The sequence below is a fragment of the Oncorhynchus keta genome, chromosome 19 (genome assembly GCF_023373465.1).
Source record: "Oncorhynchus keta strain PuntledgeMale-10-30-2019 chromosome 19, Oket_V2, whole genome shotgun sequence".
Lineage (NCBI taxonomy): Eukaryota > Metazoa > Chordata > Actinopteri > Salmoniformes > Salmonidae > Oncorhynchus > Oncorhynchus keta.
In genome coordinates, this window is record NC_068439.1 from 63,333,003 (window position 1) to 63,354,674 (window position 21,672).

The 21,672-nt window shown below is 41.8% G+C and overlaps 1 protein-coding gene across 3 annotated transcripts in view; it reads left to right on the forward strand.

The window, feature by feature from the left end:
* Positions 1–21,672, forward strand: part of LOC118398659 (exostosin-1-like) — a 295,874-nt gene that overhangs the window by 269,678 nt on the left and 4,524 nt on the right. For all 3 annotated transcript variants that reach the window (XM_035794215.2, XM_035794216.2, XM_035794217.2), the window contains exons 7-10: positions 2,791–2,909; positions 3,398–3,493; positions 16,859–16,948; positions 20,978–21,138. In XM_035794215.2, coding sequence (XP_035650108.1) covers positions 2,791–2,909; positions 3,398–3,493; positions 16,859–16,948; positions 20,978–21,138 — 466 coding nt within the window. The remainder of the gene's footprint in view (positions 1–2,790; positions 2,910–3,397; positions 3,494–16,858; positions 16,949–20,977; positions 21,139–21,672) is intronic.

Consider the following 21,672-nt stretch of genomic DNA (forward strand, 5'->3'; position numbering starts at 1 on the left):
CAGCCTGGTGATAACCTGCTATTATGTGTCTGTATAACAGACTCCTCTCTGGGTGAGTTGCAGCCTGGTGATAACCTGCTATTATGTGTCTGTGTAACAGACTCCTCTCTGGGTGAGTTGCAGCCTGGTGATAACCTGCTATTATGTGTCTGTATAACTTCTATGCATGGGAACTGTTGACACACAATCATAAGGAATCAGACCTCCGCTCCGGCAATGTGCTCTCTTCAATGTGCTCTCTTCAACCTTTCCTCCATGCTATTTTATATACCCCAGTGCTACGTATTAATACCCTCTGAGAAAATAATATAATAATAATAATAATATATGCCATTTAGCAGACGTTGCTCATGCTTGCCAACCACAGACATAAAGTCATGTTTGGGGACCAAACAATGCACTTTACAACAGAAATTGTCTTGGATGTAACCTTGCAAGCTGGTATATGTTATCCCATATCCTATCTGCAGTCCATTAACTGCCAAGGGTCAAGTCCTCCCTAGTCAGTGATTAGTTGTCACTGAAATGGAACAGTGAAAAGCATAAAGCCTAGAGCTGCAGCAGAGCAGTCAGTGTCTTGTGTATTGAGCACCTTGGAGCTGTGCACTATGAACTGTGCTGCTGTCGCAGTCCTGTGAGGAGCACTGGGATGAAGCCATAACTCAGATAGATGCTTGTCTTTCTCTGAGGAGTTGTGTACAGGAGGAATGGGCAGTTTGCTTTATGCTTCGACAGTTATACGTTTTTGCCGGTACTGAAGGAATAACGTTGTCAATGCCGGTAAAACACAGGCATTATCAGTCTCACTTTCCATAATTCTGATAGCAGCAGATGTTTTTCGTTTTTTTCCTTTGCATTGTAGGCCTATTTCAATTCTACTGACTTTAATTGACTGTTTTTAAGCTTTTATTTGTCTCTGTCAATTTCAAGTTTATGTTACAATATTTTGTTATTATGACAGCATCTGTCCCGAATCATATCTGCTCCTCTGAGAAGTGGAAAAGAAGGAACGACGGCGATATTGGGCTCCATTTCTGGGGGGTCTTGATGACTGGGTATACCGCCTCAAAATCACAAATTGGATTTCCAACTTGTTTAGTAGAGAGTCCAGCTCCTTTGGTACCTCCTATAATGTGCTTCACAATCCTCTTTTGTCTGTGTTTAAAGCTACTGGGAATGTATGAAGAGATGCCAAAGCAGTGGATAAGAATGAGAAGGTCCATTTACTGTAGACACTTTAGAATGTTTGAATGTTCCCTGTTGAAACTCTGCTTGTTTTCCACAGTCATCCGACCCAATTCTCATCATGATGTGAATTATCCGACCGCTGCATATGTATTTCCACACAGGCTTCTCCCATTGTGTAATGCCGATTCGGCAGTGTACAGAAGGACTGTCTCCAGGATGTTGCTAGAACAAGAGTGATTTGTTTACCACCACCTCGTGTGAAAAAGCGCTAACACTTACCCTCGTCACCCCACCTCTTCACTTCCCCGGCACGGATCATTGCAATCAGTGGGATTTTTTTCCTTCTATTACCATAGTACAGTTTGACTTTGTTCTGTCAATATTAATGAGGTCTAGTTTCTGAGCGTGTTTCAGATCACACTGAACCTTTCTAATGACGAGTTCTAGAGCTCCTTCGCTAAGGCCAGTAACAAGCATAAAGGCTAATAACCAACATGACACCCCGCTTCACTAGGCCTACAGTAAGGTATCCTGCAAAGGGCAGACTCTCAAGATAAGAGGGGCCATTATACAAGGCTCTTTTTTTACAAATGTGGGACTAACAGCCTACTCTGCGACAGCTGTTGGTGTGTTCTAAAAGGAAGTTGGATCAATGCTTAACATACCTTGTTGAAATTGAAAATATGTTTCCCCTGTCTTAACAACAGTTGAAGAAATGACTTTGATCACAGTTATTTCAATGAAAGTCATTTGAACAAAATGTTTTTTGCCAGTTCTGCTTGGTACATTTGCAGTTTAATGTTTGATTCGAACGTTTGTTTGAAGTGCACTTAAAATTGCTGCCAGAAATGACTGTGGTGTTTCCCGGAGGAAACATTTCTTCTACAAAAGTGTTGCCAGAGTAAAATAGTTTAAGGCTTATGGGATTTTGATGACCGGATGATAATTATTATATTTTTTTAGATATTTAACTAGGCAAGTTATTTAAGAACAAATTCTTATTTTACAATAACGATCTACCCCGGTCAAACCCTCTCCTAATAACCCAGACGACTCCGGGCCAATTGTACGTCGCCCAATGGGACTCGTGTGGTCCTAATGCAATACTGAATCCTCCTTTGAAGATGATCGGCAGAGATTTTCTACAGATTTCTTTGCTTATGCAACAATGTCTGCAAAGAACAAACCTATTCAGGTAAATGCTATGCTCATCAAATGGACACATACAAACAGCCAGCACAAGTTTGCTATCACGTCCCACATCAAGAAGGCATCGTTTGGTGATCAGGGTCCAACATAGGTCTTCTAGAGGCACCACATAGCATCAGGGTAAATCCATAAATAGAGCCCAGTACACCAGAGAGGTCAGAGAGTCCACAGCCCTGTGTCAGAGAGATTGATAGGGATGCTGTAAGTGCACTGGGTGTCCATTTATGCTTGATGAGGTGGATGGAATGGAGAGTCCAGTCTGTCCCTTCTGAAGGTGTGTGTCAGAAAGGTTAATGTCTTGAGGTGCGTGTGTTAAGTTGTGTCTGAAGGTGTGTATTAAGGTGTGCGTCTGAAGGTTTGTGTTAAGGTTTATGTCTCTCTGTGTGGTTGCAGGTAAGATCCCGTCCCAGGAGTTCACTGCTGTTATCCAGGCCGTGACTCCTCTCCAATCTCAGCTGCAGCCCATAGTCAAGCTCGTCATCGCTGTTGCCAAATCCAAGTTCTGTGCACAGGTGAGAGCTCAGACCTATGACCCGTGAGCTAAGGCGAAACAGCAGGGATGCAGACCATTCATTTTTATACTGTAACTCGAAGTCAGTGGAAGTTTATCTTATGGGATATAGCATAAAGCTTTATAGCTATACGGCATGTCATGTCTCCCCATGCTATATTTACACCACGGCTAAGGGCTGTTCTTAGGATACCTGGATATAGCCCTTAGCCGTGGTATATTGGCCATATCACACAAACCCCTGAGGTGCTTTATTGCAAATTATAAACTGGTAATTAGAAGAGTAAAAGGAAATGTTATGTCATACCCATGGTATATGGTCTGATATACCACAGCTTTCAGCCAATTAGCATTCAGGGCTCGAACCACCCAGTTTATAATGGACATACTTATTTTCGCTATATATCCGCTGCTAAAAACAACAATGGCTATATGTACGGGGTCTATGCTCTTTTGAATTAAGATTTTATGTAATTGTTTTGTTTGCAGATAATTGTGCTGTGGAATTGTGACAAGCCTTTACCTCCGAAGAGCAAGTGGCCCTCCACCACCGTGCCTATCACTGTCATTGAGGGAGAGAGAAAGGTATGAGATTTCCTAGTTATGCGGGTGTTAAGATTACATGTTTTGTCGATTTTAATGTGTTTTATTGAGTCTTAATCATTGAGGGAATGAGCATGACTGTTGAGGAGAACTGACACCAATATATTTATTTGACGTTCAAAAAAATATTGCTATTAGGTTGTAAATTACAACTGGCCTGGTACATTGTTTGCTGCCTCCACCCATTCAGGATGCACTGTTTCAGTTTCAGATTTTTTCAAAAACCCAAGACAAATTTAACTAAGGCTGGGAATGTCAATACAATCAAATCAGCAAGGACAATGATCACAAGTCAGTCATAACGTGGCTAATAGGCTAGCGTATCTATTTATGTAGCTATTTATTTTGCAAGGTAAAAACACTGAGCCTAACGTTGGCTGGCTAGCCATTTGCTGGTGTAACAGTACAACTTTACGTCCGTCCCCTCGCCCATACCCGGGCGCGAACCAGGGACCTTCTGCACACAACGACAACAGTCACCCTCGAAGCATCGTTACCCATCGCTCCACAAAAGCCGCGGCCCTTGCAGAGCAAGGGGAACTACTACTTCAAGGTCTCAGAGCAAGTGACGTAACCGATTGAAACGCTATTTAGCGCACACCGCTAACTAAGCTAGCCGTTTCACATCTGTTACACTGGGAGGGTGTCATGTTGTTTTTCGGTGGCTTCAGCGAGAGGCAGGTGTCATTTGGCTAGCTAGCAGAAAATATTAATTTCTATGCTGAAATAGAACTACTATTATCCACGTAGCATATCTCTTGCGTTCATAAATTCAATGTGGCTATCTACTACCATTTCAGAGCACTCTCGTCTGAGTGTGCCAGAGTGCAAAATAACTGATGAATTTATGACACCCGCTGAATATGACTAGTGTCAGTAAACGTAGGCAAAAAAAGTAAGATGGTTACGAACGCTCTAGATAACATGTAAACAGCCTAACCAGCTCTGATAGGGCGAGTAAAATGGTCAGAGGTGTTCTCTCATTTGTGTCTGAAAGTAGCTAGCAAGCTAGCCAACTTTAGCCAGTTAGCTTGGGTGACTGACTGCAAAACGCTCTGAATTTATGAACAGATAATCTGACAGCACTCTGAGGCAATTTATGAACGCAACCTGACCTAGTTGTCAATCAAATGTTTTTGGCATTGATCAAATGGGGGTGGGCAGGCAGGCAAATTCCCATTCATTTGTAAAAATGTGGGTTGGGACCAGCATGCATTGGCAGGCAAGCTGCAGAAGGACAAGCAGGCTACTATTCCCCATTGTTTATCAGTGCAATTCTGACGGTCAACTAGTTGAAAAAGGGGGGAGAGGGTTTATCTAATTTTCCCTCATTAGATTTTAGCTCATCTCTTTAGAGCGTTGGACATGTAACCGAAAGGTTGCAAGTTCATATCCCTGAGCTGACAAGGTACAAATCTGTCGTTCTGCCCCTGAACAGGCAGTTAACCCACTGTTTCTAGGCTATCATTGAAAATAAGAATTTCTTCTTAACTGCCTTGCCTAGTTAAATAAAGGTAAAATTAAAAATTAAAAAATGTTGTTGATTATGTTGTTGTTGATGTGCATAACTGAGGGATGTGCATAGCTTTCATGGTGGTTTCATCAAAATTCAATCTAGAATCAGCTTCCTATTTCGCAACAAAGCCTCCAAACATACCCTCGTAAAACTGATTATCCTACCAATAATTTACAAAATAGCTTCCAATACTCTACTCAGCAAACTGGATGCAGTCTATCACAGTGCCATCAGTTTTGTTACCAAAGCCCCTTATAACACCCACCACTGCGACCTGTATGCTCTAGTCGGCTGGCCCTCGCTACATATTCGTCGCCAGACCCACTGGCTCCAGGTTATCTATAAGTCGATATTAGGTAAAGCTCCGCCTTATCTCAGCTCACTGGTCACGATAACAACACCCACCCGTAGCATGCGCTCTAGCAGGTATATTTCACTGGCCATCCCCAAAGCCAACACGTCCTTTGGCCGCCTTTCCTTCCAGTTCTCTGCTGCCAGTGACTGGAACGAATTGTAAAAATCGCTGAAGCTGGAGACTTATATTTCCCTCACTAACTTTAAACATCAGCTATCTGAGCAGCTAACCGATCGCTGCAGCTGTACATAACCACCTGTAAATAGCCCATCCAATCTACCTACCTCATCCCCATATTATAAAAAAAAAATTCTGCTCTTTTGCACACCAGTATCTCTACTTGCACATCATCATCTCCTCATCTATCACTCCAGTGATAATTTGCTCAATTGTAACTACTTCGCTACTATGGCCTATTTATTGCCTTACCTCCTCAAGCCATTTGCACACACTGTGTATAGACTTTCCTTTTTTCTATTGTGTTATTGACTGTATGCTTGTTTATTCCATGTGTAACTCTGTGTTGTTGTTTGTGTCGCACTGCTTTGCTTTATCTTGGCCAGGTCGCAGTTGTAAATGAGAACTTGTTCTCAACTAGCCTACCTGGTTAAATAAAGGTGAAATAAATAAATTAAATTAAATCAATAGGACTGTAAAGTTACCAAATGTAAAAGGCCTCCCGTGGTATTTAGATATTAGCAAAAATCCATTCAGGTGTATTTTGTGGCTTTTGGCGAATGCGTTCTAATGATCTAAAGTCGCACTGTTGCTACAGCCTGTAAACACACAGTCCAGTTCAAAGTGAATGATGACAGGCCCGTGTGGCAATTTGCTTATTTGCATAAAGGCCTACTGTAGCTCTGATTGGCTATGGCTCACCGCTTTGCATAGACTCTGGTCCTTGACGAGACAGATGTATGTATTCGGTTTTATTTACTGCAGTGTCTATTAATTGTCCAAACGCACAGCCGCTTTCCCACTCTATAATGCTTTCGAATTTTCACAAATGCCAAACATTCTAAGAATTTATGAAAATGTCAAAATCACCATATCGAAGTGCCCGCTTGTCAGAAAATGTAAAAAAAAAATACAATATATAATCTGTCAAATTCTTCCTGGGGTGTATATGAACAGATTTGAATACGTTTTCATGTTGCAACAACTCTGTCAGTTCCACTTTAAAGTCAGGGGACATAAAATGCAGTCGTACATTTCTAATAAAATCCTTTCAAGCTTTTCTTTAATTTGTCCTTTTTGGAACTGGGTGCAAGTCTGTCTCCTGGAATCTGAGCTTAGTTTACCCTGACTGTTGAGCCATGAAGCAGCTTGAGGCTGCTTCCAGGACTGTTCCAGGCGCACTCTGGATAAAACACCAGTCCATCACAATGCCATTACTGTGCCAAGCCTCAGCTGAATCATTTTAGTAGTGCTAAAGGTACCACTTTGCTGTGATGTTCTTATGAGCTTTTAAAACAATAGGAGTTAGTACACCAGACATCATACTTCCAAACAGGACAAATGCTCTAACTGAATGCAAGCTTCTTAAACACAGTAATGTGGTTTCTATCGAACTGTTCTGATGAAACGCTATTGCGCTGACAGTATGAATTCATCCAACCCTTCATTGAGTCCAAATAATCACTCCGATTGTGTTATTTGGAGCGCTCCATTCACTTAAAGAGAGCGTTCACCCAAATTACACACTTTCCATGATTTCCTTACCCAGTAAGCAGTCTATGGACAAGGTATGACAGTAATCCATTCTTTAGTTTCCCTGGCACTGTTTCCAAAAGCTAACATTTAGCGTTTGTGGCACAAATACCATTCAAGTCATATGACTGATATTAGAATTGTTCATGCATCATGTCCAAATCAATCAAAGGTATCTCAAATTGATTGTGAAGATCAACAGTCACTTATAGATGATTTGAACATGATGAGCAAAAAATGCTAAAGTCAGTCCCATGACATAAAATGGGATTTGTATCACAAATGCTAAAACGTTGGAAACAAAACCAAAGCATGGATTGCTGTCATACATTGTCTACAGACTGCTTGGAAACCAATGTGTCCTTTTGCAATTTGGGTGAACTATCCCTTTAATTGCTGGCTTCATAAATATCTCCTACTCAAAGCCAAAGTGAAATTCCAATCAGCAGTGTCATGCTTGCTGCTTACCACAGAATTCAGTCAACCCCCCACCCCCCACGCTCTCTCTCACACAACACACACACACAGACACACACTTCTCAGTTTTTCCATAACCCGCAGCAGCCCAGCTGTTGTCCTAACACGAGGCCAGTACTCCATGCCGCCCCACTGAGGCAGGAGCAGGACCCTAAAACCCAATGGCAGATCCCTTAATTGATACTGTTTGTTCTCATGTGGTAAACAAGGCAATGGAAAAAATGTGTTCCCATTATAACAATAAACAGCTTTTCTAAAAGCTTTTAATACTCTTTGAGTATTCTAGCCTAACAAGACAGCTGCTCCAGAGTAGTAAATTCTCCACAGCTCTCTCCCCAAACAATAAGAGTTTCAATGTGTTGAAACCAGCGAGTCAAACGTTCACATCACACTGAATCAGAGCACTGCCAAGAGACTGAGGAAAGGCTAATGGTGGATGTGTTCCGTGTTCTGCAATTGTGCATCTTTTGTTGTCCCTCATATCATCTGTGAAAAAAGCAAAGTAATTGTATGTTTGTCAGGGGGACAGAATATCTAAAGAGGCTCTTATTATCTGGTGTCCTAAATAGTTTATCTCCCCTCAAGGCCGGCATTCAGTTGAAACATTTAAGCAGTGTTTTCCTACTGCCTAATACATGTCACCTATTTATTTAGGCTCATTGAAATTACACTGTAACCTAGACCCCATTTATTGTGTTTTCGGTCATATACTTTCCATTGTGTTTACACTATTTTCCTTTTTAGCAAGCTTGTATGAAAAGCAGGGGCATCATTTCATGCTGTTGCATGAATGCATTGTGTGATAGACAAGGGAAAACACTGGCTGCTGTGAAAGGGCCTTAATGAACCACAGTCCCTCTCCCCTCCGTAATATATCATTTTTGTATTTCAATGGACTGCACTAATCAGCCCTGAGTAGAGGTCACCAGCAGCATTTGATCAAAATCCAGCATATTATGTTATCGATTTTTCCTCCATGTTTGTGTCCTCAGGAAAGTAACACATCTAAAAATAGGTCCCCTCATCTTGTTCCTTCAATTTTCTTTTTCCATTTGAAGGCTAATTAAGTTGGCCCGCATTCGTGCCATGGATCACTTTATAGCCAGCTGCCATTAGATCACTATCCTTGCTCTCGACAGACCTGCCACTCAATCCCAAGCCTGATGGCTTGGAGCTAAGCCCTTCACTGACTTGTGGGGTGTGTGTGATTGTGTGCGTCGGTGTACATGTGAGATCTCTACAGTAGCATCTCCACAGCTGTGTGTGGGTGGCTGGCTGGCTGAGTGTGTTCCTGTCCTGCGATGCGACGACTCAAGAAGGGCTCACTGTCTCATTAGCACCTCCAGCTCCCCATCCTTGTCTGATAGCCATTTTCATCAACTGATAATTCATATACATCCTGGATAACAAGATGTCTTATCAGAAGGGAACGTGGTTAATAAGAACAGATAAATTAAATAAAGTGAGTCTTTCAAAGCGTTAGATATTTGATCTCTTGCAAAGCATAGTAATTGGGTTAGTCAAATGCTTTGGAGCACTCTACCATTTTCTCCTCAGGGCGGTCATTTGTCTCACCATGTATACGAGGTGATCTATGGTCACTCAGGGTGTCATTTGTTGTCCCTGAACAATTCTGTCACCTTAATTAATTGTTACTTTCAATAATAATTCCCTGCTTGGCACCCTGAGTTTTCAATTCATGAGTTGATCCTCAGAATCAATTCAGTCCATTCATTCAGGATATACTTTGTGTGTTAAATGTTACAGGGCAGAGTTCAAGTAGGCCCCCACTAAATCCAGTCTGCATGGTGATTAGGCCATTCGAGGGGTCAGTTTTCATTCACAACTTGGATTCACAATATCCTTATCGCCAAACCTGCAATCAAATCAATCTGTATACTACAATTGAGTGTCACGCCCTGACCGTAGATTGCTTTGTATGTTTCTATTTTTAGTTTGGTCAGGGTGTGATGTGGGTGGGTATTCTATGTTTTGTTCTATGTTTGTATTTCTATGTGTTTGGCCTGGTATGGTTCCCAATCAGAGGCAGCTGTCAATCGTTGTCTCTGATTGAGAACCATACTTAGGCAGCCTGGTTTCGCCCTTGACTTGTGGGTAGTTGTTTTCTGTGTGTATCACCTGACAGAACTGTTTCGTTCTCTGTCATTGTTATTTTGTTTAGTGTTCAGTTTTTGATTAAATTTACAACATGAACACTTACCACGCTGCACCTTGGTCCTCTCCTTCTTCCACCTACGACGACCGTTACATTGAGGAATAATGAGACATGATTGCACTTTGAAGCAAAACAATACAAATAAAAAATAGAAAATGGTACACAAAGTGGAGGAAATCTATTTCTATTGCAAAAAAAGCATACCTGCATGATACAAATGATCCAAGTTCAGCTGAAATATCTCACTTCACATTCCCTTAAACTCCGAACAGAGTCTGTGTAAACAGCAATGGTAAAGGAAGTTCACAAAGGAGCTGGGTTTCTGTGGGCCAGTCAGGGTTCTTGGGTCACTGGGCAGGTTGAGGTTATCCCTGGGCTGTACTATATGGCGTGTCTGGGGCTCCCTCTGCCCTTGGGGTAGGTGTCGAAGGATCCATATGCAGTGAGGTCAGAACACACACTCCCACAGGACTGCAGGTAGCCTAGTGAAATGTTGCTGGTTCGACTACCCAAGCTGTGCCCTTGAGCAAGGCACTTAACCCAAATTTGCTCCAGTGGTGCGGTGCTACTATGGCTGACCTTGTAGAACAACACATTTCACTGCACCTATCCGGTGTTTGTGACAATAAAACATCCTCCATTCTCAGTCTCCTAAGGCAGGCTAGACAGCTTGATAGCATTTCACGGTAAGGTTTTTGTATTCGGCACATGTGAGAAATAAAATTTGATTTGATTTGTGAGAGAGAGGTCAAAAGGCTAAGGATTAAGGGCCACAGGTAGCAAAAAACAAACGACAGACACTTGATTTGTGGCTTAATATTTAGCTGAGTCATGACTTTAGAGTTGAGTTCTGCTTATGTGGCATCTTTATCAAACATAATGCAATTTTAGTTGACAGTCACTGTAAATAATATGAATATTTAATATCTGAACAAGCTTTTCAAAATTACAACTTCATGCAATTTCACGAAGTGTATGTTTACCCCACTATGATACTATGAATTATGTACAGAGATGGGCTTTGACAAAAATGTATCTTGGAAACGACACTTGAGCCATTGAAATCATTTTCTCTGCTGAACTTTGAACTTTGACTATGAATGTATCAAGCATCAAATATGATTAACCCGTAAAGAAAAGCATTGACAAGCCTCTAAAGATTGGCCTTGAAGAAACACGAGTCAATGGAGATAAGGGTGATGCCACATTTTCACCAGGTGACTCAGTGCTACGTCCCTGTATATCTGCCTAGAGGAAAAACCCATTGACACTGACCAGGGAGAAAAAGGAAGGAAAGGACAGTGACAGATCAAAACCCTGTGCCACTGTCTCCATGAGACAGCCCTGGGGGGCGAAGATGGTGGGCTCTGCGACAGAGGAGGCGGAGGGAGACAGACACAGGGAGGAGGAGAGAGCGAGAGAGAGAGAGAGAGAGAGAGATGGGCAAACTGAAGGACAAACAGTCCCTAAAGATGTGTATTGGAATCTGAGCTCCAGAGTATATACAGACCTGATGGGAGAGCTGCGGGTGAAGAGGGGTGAGCGATACAACAACAACAGCTGGGTAGCCTGATAACCAGAGCAATGTGTAACCATCAGAACATACCTATATGGGGAAATTAGAGCAATTCATTGAACATTATACAGAGAGTATGCTAATCGTCAATGCAGACCATTAATACAGTAAGGCAAGGTGCACTGCAAGGCAAACGAATACCACTTAATGTTGTGAAGAGTGTTGATAATTTTTACCTCTACTGAGGGAGTTATGTTTGATACACACCAGTGAGAGTGCTTTAGTGAGTATCCTCCAGGCTTTACGCTGAAAAAACAGTGAAATTCAGACAGCGTCGCTGGCATGCTGATAGACATTCGAGCTTATTGAGATTAAAGGAATCCATGTCATGTAGAATCTTTTCAAATTTGGCACTGTTTGATGAAACTATTCTCAACTGAAGAGGCACACTGCATACTCATTTCACGTTGTGATATTTGCTATTCATTTCTATTTTGAAAAAATATCTTCGCCCTTGGATATCCGAGTAATAGTTAGCGAGTAATAGCAACGGATTAATTTGAATTTCACGGAAGAACTTTGTCTATGAACATACATGGAGCTATTAAAGCTGGAGTCCCCTTCTCCTCGTTTATATAAATACCCTTAAATAATTAAAATCCTCTAAATATGCATAATTACAGGCAGCTCTATAAAGCCTGCATTTAGGGTAATGGATTAGGTCGTCCACATCATATTAGCCTGGCCGGCAGATCGATAGTTAATACAGAAGGCACTGATCCCTAAAGCTGTGGTAGGAGAATTATCATTAAAATGTGCATTTCTTGTGTAAAATGTATTTACAGTCCCATGAGGTTTACCGCTGCAGCCCAAGTGTTTTAAACTGGTCTTTTTCAATCAAGCCCCCAAGCCCAGGAGACTGAGAGACTAAATATACATAACTCAAGCAATAATACATGAGGCCATGTGTTATGACATTTTTATCATGGCTGTGACGTGGTCATAGCCACGAGGCAAGCAGTGTGGAATAGACCGCCACAGCCATGATAAAAATGTCATAACACATTGACTCAAATGTATTGCTTTTATACAACAGGTTACCAGCATTAAAACTAGTCAAAGATCATATCACCTCCACCTTACTGGCCACCCTAGATCCACTTCAGTTTGCATACCACCCACAGATGACGCAATCGCCATCACACTGCACATTGCCCTATCCCATCTGGACAAAAGGAATACCTATGTAAGAATGCTGTTAATTGACTACAGCTCAGCATTCAACACCTGAGTACCCTCCAAGCTCATCATCAAGCTGGAGGCCCTGGGTCTCAACCCCGCCCTGTGCAATTGGGTACTGAACTTTCTGATGGGCCGCCCCCAGGTGGTGAAAGTAGGAAACAGTATCTCCACTTCGCTGACCCTCAACACTGGGGCCCCACAAAGGTGCGTGCTCAGCCCCCTCCTGTACTCCCTGTTCACCCGTGACTGCGTGGCCATGCACGCCTCCAACTCAATCATCAGGTTTGTAGACGACACAACAGTAGTGGGCTTGATTACCAACAATGACAAGACAGCCCACAGGGAGGAGGTGAGGGCACTCGGAGTGTGGTGTCAGGAAAACAACCTCTCACTCAACATCAACGAAACAAAGGAGATGATCGTGGACTTCAGGAAACAGCAGAGGGAGCACCCCCCTATCCACATTGAAGGGACAGCAGTGGAGGTGGAAAGCTTGAAACTGTACCGCCCTCGACCGCAAGGCTCTCCAGAGGGTGGTGCGGTCTGCTGAACACATCACCAGAGGAAAACTACCTGCCCTCCACGACACCTACAGCACAGGAAGGCCAAAAAGATCATTAAGGACATCACCCACCCAATCCACTGCCTGTTCACACCGCTACCATCCAGAAGGTGAGGTCAGTAGAGGTGCATCAAAGCTGGGACCGAGAGACTGAACAACAGCTTCTAACTCAAGGCCATCAGACTGTTAAACTGCAACCACTCAAAGAGGCTGCTGCCTACATTGAGAACCAATCACTGGCCACTTTAATAAATGGATCACTAGTCACTTTATACAATGCACTCTAAATAATGCCACTTTAATAATTTTACATATCTTACATTACTCATATAACATGTATATACTGTATTTTATACCATCTATTGCATCTTGCCTATGTCGCTCAGCCATCGCTCATCCATATACTTACATGTACATATTCTCATTCACCCCTTTAGCTGTGTGTGTATTAGAAGCACACTGGCATTAACATCTGCAAACCATGTGTATGTGAAAAATAACATTTCATTTGATTTGAAAAGCAAGATTCTTTCCCAAACCGTACATTTTTCAACTAAACATGATGCTTCATTCACTAACACTGGTTGTCAAGTGCAATTTTAGGCCTTTTCTGGTCGTTAGTTCTATTCATATTGACTGCCATGTCAAGCAAAACTACCCAAGCGCTGGTTGATAGTTCCAGAACTTTGCAGGTTGCGATGGCAAACAAAATGGTTGCTGTGGAGGCTTTTTACAGTGGATATCAAGTTTCTAACTTGCATGGCTGGGCAGATGACAGTGGATCTGTAAAAGTAGTAGTGCATTGCTAGGCAACGACAGAAACGATGGCACTTTTTAGGAATGTGGCCATGTGTATGTTGTCGAGCATATCATGGGCAGGATAGACTAGCAATGGGAATATCCAAACCGCCCCATTTTATAATCATATTTAACATGACAGACTGTAAACATCACATGACACAATAATATTAACAGATCAGAACAACAAGATCAAGGGCTACCACTATCTCTTCAGGAAAAATACATTTTATTTGTCACATGCTGTCACGTTCTGACATTAGTTATTTTGTTATGTCTTTGTTTAGTATGGTCAGGGCGTGAGTTGGGTGGGTTGTCTATGTTCCTTTTTCTATGATTTGGGATTTCTGTGTTTGGCCTGGTATGGTTCTCAATCAGAGGCAGCTGTCAATCGTTGTCCCTGATTGAGAATCATACTTAGGTAGCCTGGTTTCACTTTTGAGTTGTGGGTGATTATTTTCCGTGTGAGTGTTTGTGCCACACGGGACTGTTTCGTTTGTTTCGGTATTTCACGTTGTTATTTTGTAGTTTAATGTTCTTGTAAATAAAGTAACGTTATGGACACTTACCACACTGCACATTGGTCCGATCTCTCCTACTCCTCCTCGTCAGAAAAAGAGGACAGGCGTTACACATGCTTCGTAAACAACAAGTGTTGACTAACACTGAAATGCTTATATACAGGCTCTTACCAACAGTGCCGAGAGAAAGGAAATAGAAATTGTAGAAAAATAATAATACCACAAGGAATAAATACACAATGCGTGACGATAACTTGGCTATATACCAGTACCGAGTCGATGTGGAGGGGTACGAGGTAATTGAGGAAGAGATATTGTACTGTAATGTGGAGGGAGCTAGCGCACAAGCATTTCCCTGAACCTTTATACTTGCTGTGTACAGTGCATTCGGAAAGTATTCAGACCACTTGACTTTTTACACATTTTGTTACGTTACAGACTTGTTCTAAAATGTATTACATTGTTTTTTCCTTATCAATCTACACACAATACCCCATAATGACAAAGCAAAAACTGTTTTATAGAACTGTTTACTAATTTCTTCGAAATAAAAAACTGAAATAACTAATTTACATAACTATTCAGACCCTTTTCTCAGTACTTTGTTGAAGCACCTTTGGCAGTGATTACAACCTCGAGTCTTCTTGGGTATGATGCTACAAGCTTGTCACAGCTGTATTTGGGGAGTTTCTCCCATTCGTCTATGCAAGTCCTCTCAAGGTTGGATGGGGAGCGTCACTGCCCATCCAACCAGCCTACATACAGCAGCTGCCTATCAGAAGAAGCAACCCCCCATACTCTCTATCTGTTTCAGGAAACTAGTCTTGTTACCTGAATGTGTATCATTGTCATTGAGAGTCAGGTCTGATGCTATCATTCATCCCAAGGGCCCTCCACAGCTGATAAATGGCTGATTACTGAGTGTATAATAGGTGTAATGAACAGAGAGCCTGTACTTTGCCACTCTATCTCTCTCAATATGTTCTTTAGGAGAGCTTTTTGCCACACGACTCCTAAACGACTCTTAAAGTATCCCAATGCTCCTCGTTTAATCAAGCCCTCAGCTGGTAAATGACTTTTCAATAGGCACCATGAAATGCTCTCCTGAGCCAAGAGACTTGGCTCGGCGCAGAGCTGGCCCTGCCAGCGATACACTGCCACTATTATCCTGCTATGACGCACCGGGCAGGGATAGTTCAAGTGAATAGGAAATAGTGTTGCATTGAAAAGGACCCATTAAGCCATAATGATGCGAGTCCACAGCACCTGGAGTCAGCCGCTGCCACTGCCGCGGCAAAGTAATGACAGAGGCCCTGTCGATAGCACAGCCACATCCACTTGCTCTAGAGCAGCCAACCCAAGGCAAGGCTAATATCCAAGTCAACAGGTTTTGCTCGATAACTTCCTTATATGAGGAATGAGCAGCCAGTGAGGTTGAGGAGGAGAGAGGGAGGTATGGGTAATACAGCAGGTACATTAACCCCATAAACTTGGTGTCAAGAGCATTGCAGGGTGGGAGACAGGCAGGCAGGGGGAGTTTAGTGAGGATGCACCACACCACACACTCTGGCCGGCAGCCTCCCAGAGAGAGTGACAGTGAAGGGGATTACCCAGACATCCCTCTCAGGAGGCCACTGCTGACAGGTCACTTGTGCCATGTGTGTGCTCCCTAATATTACAGGACATACTGTGCAGCAGGCAAACTACCAATAACACTGGCTGCTGAGAGAGAAACTGCCCATCAGTCGTTTCAAATAGAAATGCCTCGAAAATGTCTTAGACGTTAAATGTCCACAGACAATAACATTGGAGATACAATTTTGAGGTGTTTTATTAATAATGTCATAATTGCAAAGAAATGTTTTCATTGTGTGCCTACACTGTAATTGCACTGTATTAGTAAGGACAAGTCTTATTGTGAAGTGGGGCTTTGGGCAGAAGATACTGCCAGGCCATTGTGGTGTTTGTTTTTTATCTCTAATTGGCCTTCACCCACATACTCCACAGAAGGTTTTTCATCCAATAATCAGAGCAATATTTTCTCCTTAAAATGAAAAGTCCTTCAATAATAGGAGCTTCCCAGAAGTAGCCTACACAAGAGTGGAATTTCAGGCCTAAAATAACAAAGCTTGGCCTTCTATGGATTGTTAGGGAGGGCTAAAGCAATGCAATTACATTTCAAATGAAGAAGATTAAGGTTACTCTCTGGGTGAGTCAGGATGAAGTGATTAAATCATTTGTCCATCTTTTTATCCAAAATGAAATGGTGACTCCTCTCTTGCAATTTCTGGATGAGCCCATTTAAAGGTACCTGAAATACTTCAACTTGTGATTGAATAGGTCCCCACACACAGTCAGAGGTACTGACACCAGAGCCGATGGATTGTTGATTGCGCGATGGCAGCCATTGACAACCACCTCTCTCTCTCTCTCTCTCTCTCTTTCTCTCTCTCTCTCCCTCTCTCTCTCAACAGACAATGAGCAGTCGCTTTTTCCCCCATGAAGTGATCCTCACAGATGCTGTCCTCAGTCTGGACGAGGACTCTGTCTTGTCGACTAATGAGGTAGGAGGATTAGTTATCATTCCCTCTCTGTCTCCCTATTCTACCTGGGGCTTTAACATTCAAAGACCAGAATCAATCAACCTTCATCTAGCAATGTTTATGTAGTGTCTTGCCCCTCCACACTTTATTGTGAGAACTTGAAAATACCTGTGAGGGGAGTCTGATTTCATTCTCTGATTTAATTTGATTATGGGAAAAAGAACCAGGCAGGTTTAAACAGAGAGCTGGCCAGGTTGAACAGAGTCCCACATCTGTGTGTGAAAATAAGCCAACAATTAACATTGTATGATCAGCTACAGCATTTCCTTTCTCTTTTATCTGACATTGACATCCACAACGGCACCAACTGGTGAGATTTAGCAGCAACTTGAAGAAGTGACAGAACTTCCAGACAGTTTCTTGAAAGTATTCCTTCTCCCAGGGGTGTGGAGATGTACACCAACTGACTTCCTTCATCTTCAAAGCAACTCCATGTTTTGTTTGTAGTCTGTTGTTATGCAGAGTGTCGTGTTGCTGCCCTTGTTGTAATGCTATGCTCTGTTTCTGGGCCTGCATTTTGGTCCTGTTAATTCTCATTTCTGCTATTCAATTAGTCCCTGTATAATATTTGCACATTGCAGAATCAGCAAAGCGCTAAAGCTCTTTTTAATTGCTCGTTCCCATTAATGTTACTCCGTTAGAGAATGGCCTAATGGAGCAACTCAAAGTTGGGTATTTCAAAATAAGTGCTCTGGTCTAACGCTTAAACTGGCACTGGGGCCCAGGCCGCACTCTACATTGAAAGTCACTGGTATCATGAGCTACCGTAGAAGAAATCAGTCAAGACAGAGGGAGGTGAAGCAAGGTGACAGGTTATATTAGTAGATCAAGTGTGTGGTCCAGGTGGATGCCCACACTTCACACTAATCATTCACAGTAGAGAGAATTCTATCTTCTCTAACAAGTACATCTCTAAACCCACAGGGATGTCTTGCCTCATCTGATAAATTCCACCCCTATGTTTCTCCATTAAACGGTATCAGTGAAATGGTCTGGTACCTGTCTCCGAGTGTCTCTTCCCCTGTGTATGTTACATTACAGGATAATATTGATGGGGTCATTTCAACACCCCTTGTCCATAAGAGACACTTGAGGGGGGGGCCCCATTGGAGTTAATTTGTCAATCATAGCTTAATAACTAATTCACTTCTCGTGGTCGGGACAGATTGATTGCCCCTCTAAAGGGGAAAAAAAGTATTTAAGATTCCTGTTAAGTCTTGTTATTGCGTCACTGACTGGAAACTGCCAAATATCTCAAATGAGGGCATTTTCCTCCCAATGTTTTCGTTATCTGGATGTAGTTAGCGAAAGGATCTTCCCATGCTGTGAAATGCAAATTCGGTGACCATGGTGCCAATTCAAAAAACATGTATTCACCATCTGTCCTGGAATGAGAAATTAATGAATGCCCAAGTTGTTTCAAGCAATCAGAAGGTTTGTGAAACCTATTACCTCTCCGGCATGCTAGTCTCTGCGAAGATCATTAGACTGTCAAACCATGAAGTCACAGTTTGATTAAGCTTCATGTCTTGGAAAAGGAAAAGCACTAGTTGCTCATTTTGTTGGCAGTTGTAAAAAAATAAAAAAGATAACTAAATGAACCAAAGCAGCAGTTGCCTCTGTGTGAAGATTATGTTCGCTCTTTTTTAATCAAAAGTTTAAAACGTGTGGAGAATTATTTTGGCTGAGCCCTTGGAAATGTTGACATTGTTTGTGCCTGACACAATGTACAAGTTGTATTTGGAGTGGTTTATCTTGTTCCAAATATTAAACTTGTTAAATTATGCTCATTATGAAATCCATTGTTTTCGGCATCAAATTAGAGTCTTGGTGGTTGAGTCACTATAGTTGTTTTCTGCATCTGCTGCTCTCTCTTCTAAGCACGTGCTGTATTACTTCTGTGTGAATCAATAACATTTCTGCTGTAAATCAAAGTGAGAAAAGATTCTGCTTTGGGAAACTTCAAAACTGACCAACATGTCAGTGTAATGATTGTTCCACATGTATTTGCCTCATACCTTTTTGACACATGGTAGACAGACAGACAGACAGACAGACAGACAGACAGACAGACAGACAGACAGACAGACAGACAGACAGACAGACAGACAGACAGACAGACAGACAGTAGTAGGCTATGTTTCTCTTTTTGGTGTAATTCACCCCATCCATTACCTCCATTAACATTTTGACATTTACATTTGAGTCATTTAGGTCTTAGCAGAGCGATTTCAAATGTGTGCATTCATCTTAAGATAACTGGGTGAGACCACCACAAATCACAGTCGTAGCAAGTACATTTTCTCTCAATACTGTACTTATCAGCAGAGTCATTGCTAGTAGGAAAAGCTAGCATTAAGTTAAGAGCCACAACAAAACTTTAATTAAGATGTTTCATGCAGGTGAAATGTAAAAGGTTTATAGCCAATATTCACCTTTCAGCTATCCAAATCGGAAGATGTAAGCGAGTAAAGACCCAATCCTTAGTGTATTCTGAGTCTCTGTGTGTAAGAGACCTGCAATGTATTATTCATCTATTTTATATTTTATTAATTGCAGCAAATCAATTTCACCTCTGCCTTGCAAGAGGATCCACTTACATTTTATAGTGGTACAAGATTAAAGAACTAATGCTACAAAAGTTTTATGAGGATAGTTCAGGGGGGATAAGGAAGAGCCCTCTGTCAGAAATTCCAAAACCAGTCACAGCAAATCCCTCATCTGCTTAATAATCTGTCTCAATAATTGCCCTTTAAACATTGAAAGCATTTTAATTGAAACGAACTGAAATGTGAGCAAGTATAGCACTTTTAATGGGACTTTTCATATTACAATAACTATATGGAACAGTGACTGAACATAATTCATAATTGCATTGTTTCAACTCATTAATCACATGATTAAGCTTTAAGAGAGAATGCAGTGTGGAATATGAATGTTCCTATCATGACACTGTCTGGCTGCCCATGAGAAAGCAGGGCACATATAACCGTAAAACAGTCAGCTTGTCAAATGTTCTCCAGGGATCCAGTGGAATATCATATCAAGGGTAGATATGACTGCATGGAAACATGCACTAGGACATGATCTTGGTCATTTAACAAGATCTATCAATGTCTGAAATTGACTTTACTTTCAGTTCATACTAGAGAAGTGATCCTACTGTATACGCTAGAAACCAAATGCTGAGTCTGTCTTTCCTATACGACTATACTTTTATCTCATTTAATAACATATCACATCAAATGGCACAGGTAAATTATATGCCAGTAGAGATTTGTGATGGATCTGTTTGTAGACTCCTCAGAACCCATATTCAGAAACCATCTTATGTATTACATGGGATCAATGTATGTTGCCCTTGGAAAGGCTTTCTGCACGCATACAGTAGCATTCTCCCTCGACGCCTGTCATTTTTCTTCCTCCCTATTTCCAATCCATAATTAACTAAGACACATTATGAATGGGCCAAATCACAGTCTGTCACAAATGATGCGAGGCACAATCAGGGCATTATAGGAGCGTAATTCCTGAAGGCAAATTATTTGCATGATATCATAAATCCTGTGCTGAGGTAATGGCTAACACAGCAATTAATCAAAGGCTACATTAAGAGAGATGTTTCCAACCTTTTCCTCAGATTTGTAGTCTCATTCCTTCATAATTATGCGCACACATCATGACAGAAGCTGAGAGATGTTTGGTTGTTTTAAGGGACTATCCATTTTTTAGGCTCTGCTCTCTGTAGCATTTTGGAAATTAATGTCGCGCTGTGCCCACAGCAAGGTAGAGTCAGCATGTGTATTATACTATGTGGTGTTCTTCACATTCTCTTGACCTGAGTGACTGTTTGTACCTGAGAAGAACAATTTGGGAATTCCATCTACTCTTTTGCTACATTGTACGGCAGTTGTTGTTGCTCATCTAATGCATAAGTACATCTGTCTATAAGGGATTTTCTAAAATGTTTTCCTTTCCTCTGAACCGCAGGTTGACTTTGCCTTCATTGTCTGGCACAGTTTCCCAGACAGAATTGTGGGCTACCCAGCACGCAGCCATTACTGGGATGGCAGCAAATCAAGATGGGGCTACACCTCCAAGTGGACTAATGAGTACTCCATGGTGCTCACAGGGGCTGCATTCTATCACAGGTACAGTCACTTCCCCTGCCTGCTCTCTATGAGTGGTGTAGGGGCCATGAAAAACTGTCCAAGCGGTAAGACATCATTTACTTTGAGCACATGCGAGGTGACTATAAAAAGCCCTAAGACATATTGGTGCCTGTTAACATCCTCCCACTGTATAGCAGCAACTCTGTGAGCTCTTTCTCCTGCACTTGTCACTTACTCTTATCACGGATGGGTGTGATCAGGTATGTATTGTTCTGTACCAGCAGACAAGTTGCCACAGACAGACTGCAATACTGGTTCACATATTGTGTTTTATTCAGGAGACGTCTACTTCCTTCAGTACAGTAAGTGCCATTTAGAAAACTCATCTGACTTCCTCACACCGCTGACATTTGTTGCACATAAGCTTTAATAGAAAAGGAAATAAAGTATTATGTTTTTTCCTTCCTTTCTCCGTGAAAGATTTGATTGTGAAATGCAATGCATCATCAAAATGAATAGAAAGTATTAAGCCATGCAGCAAATTGAATTGGGAAGTCTTTTCCTCTCATGAGA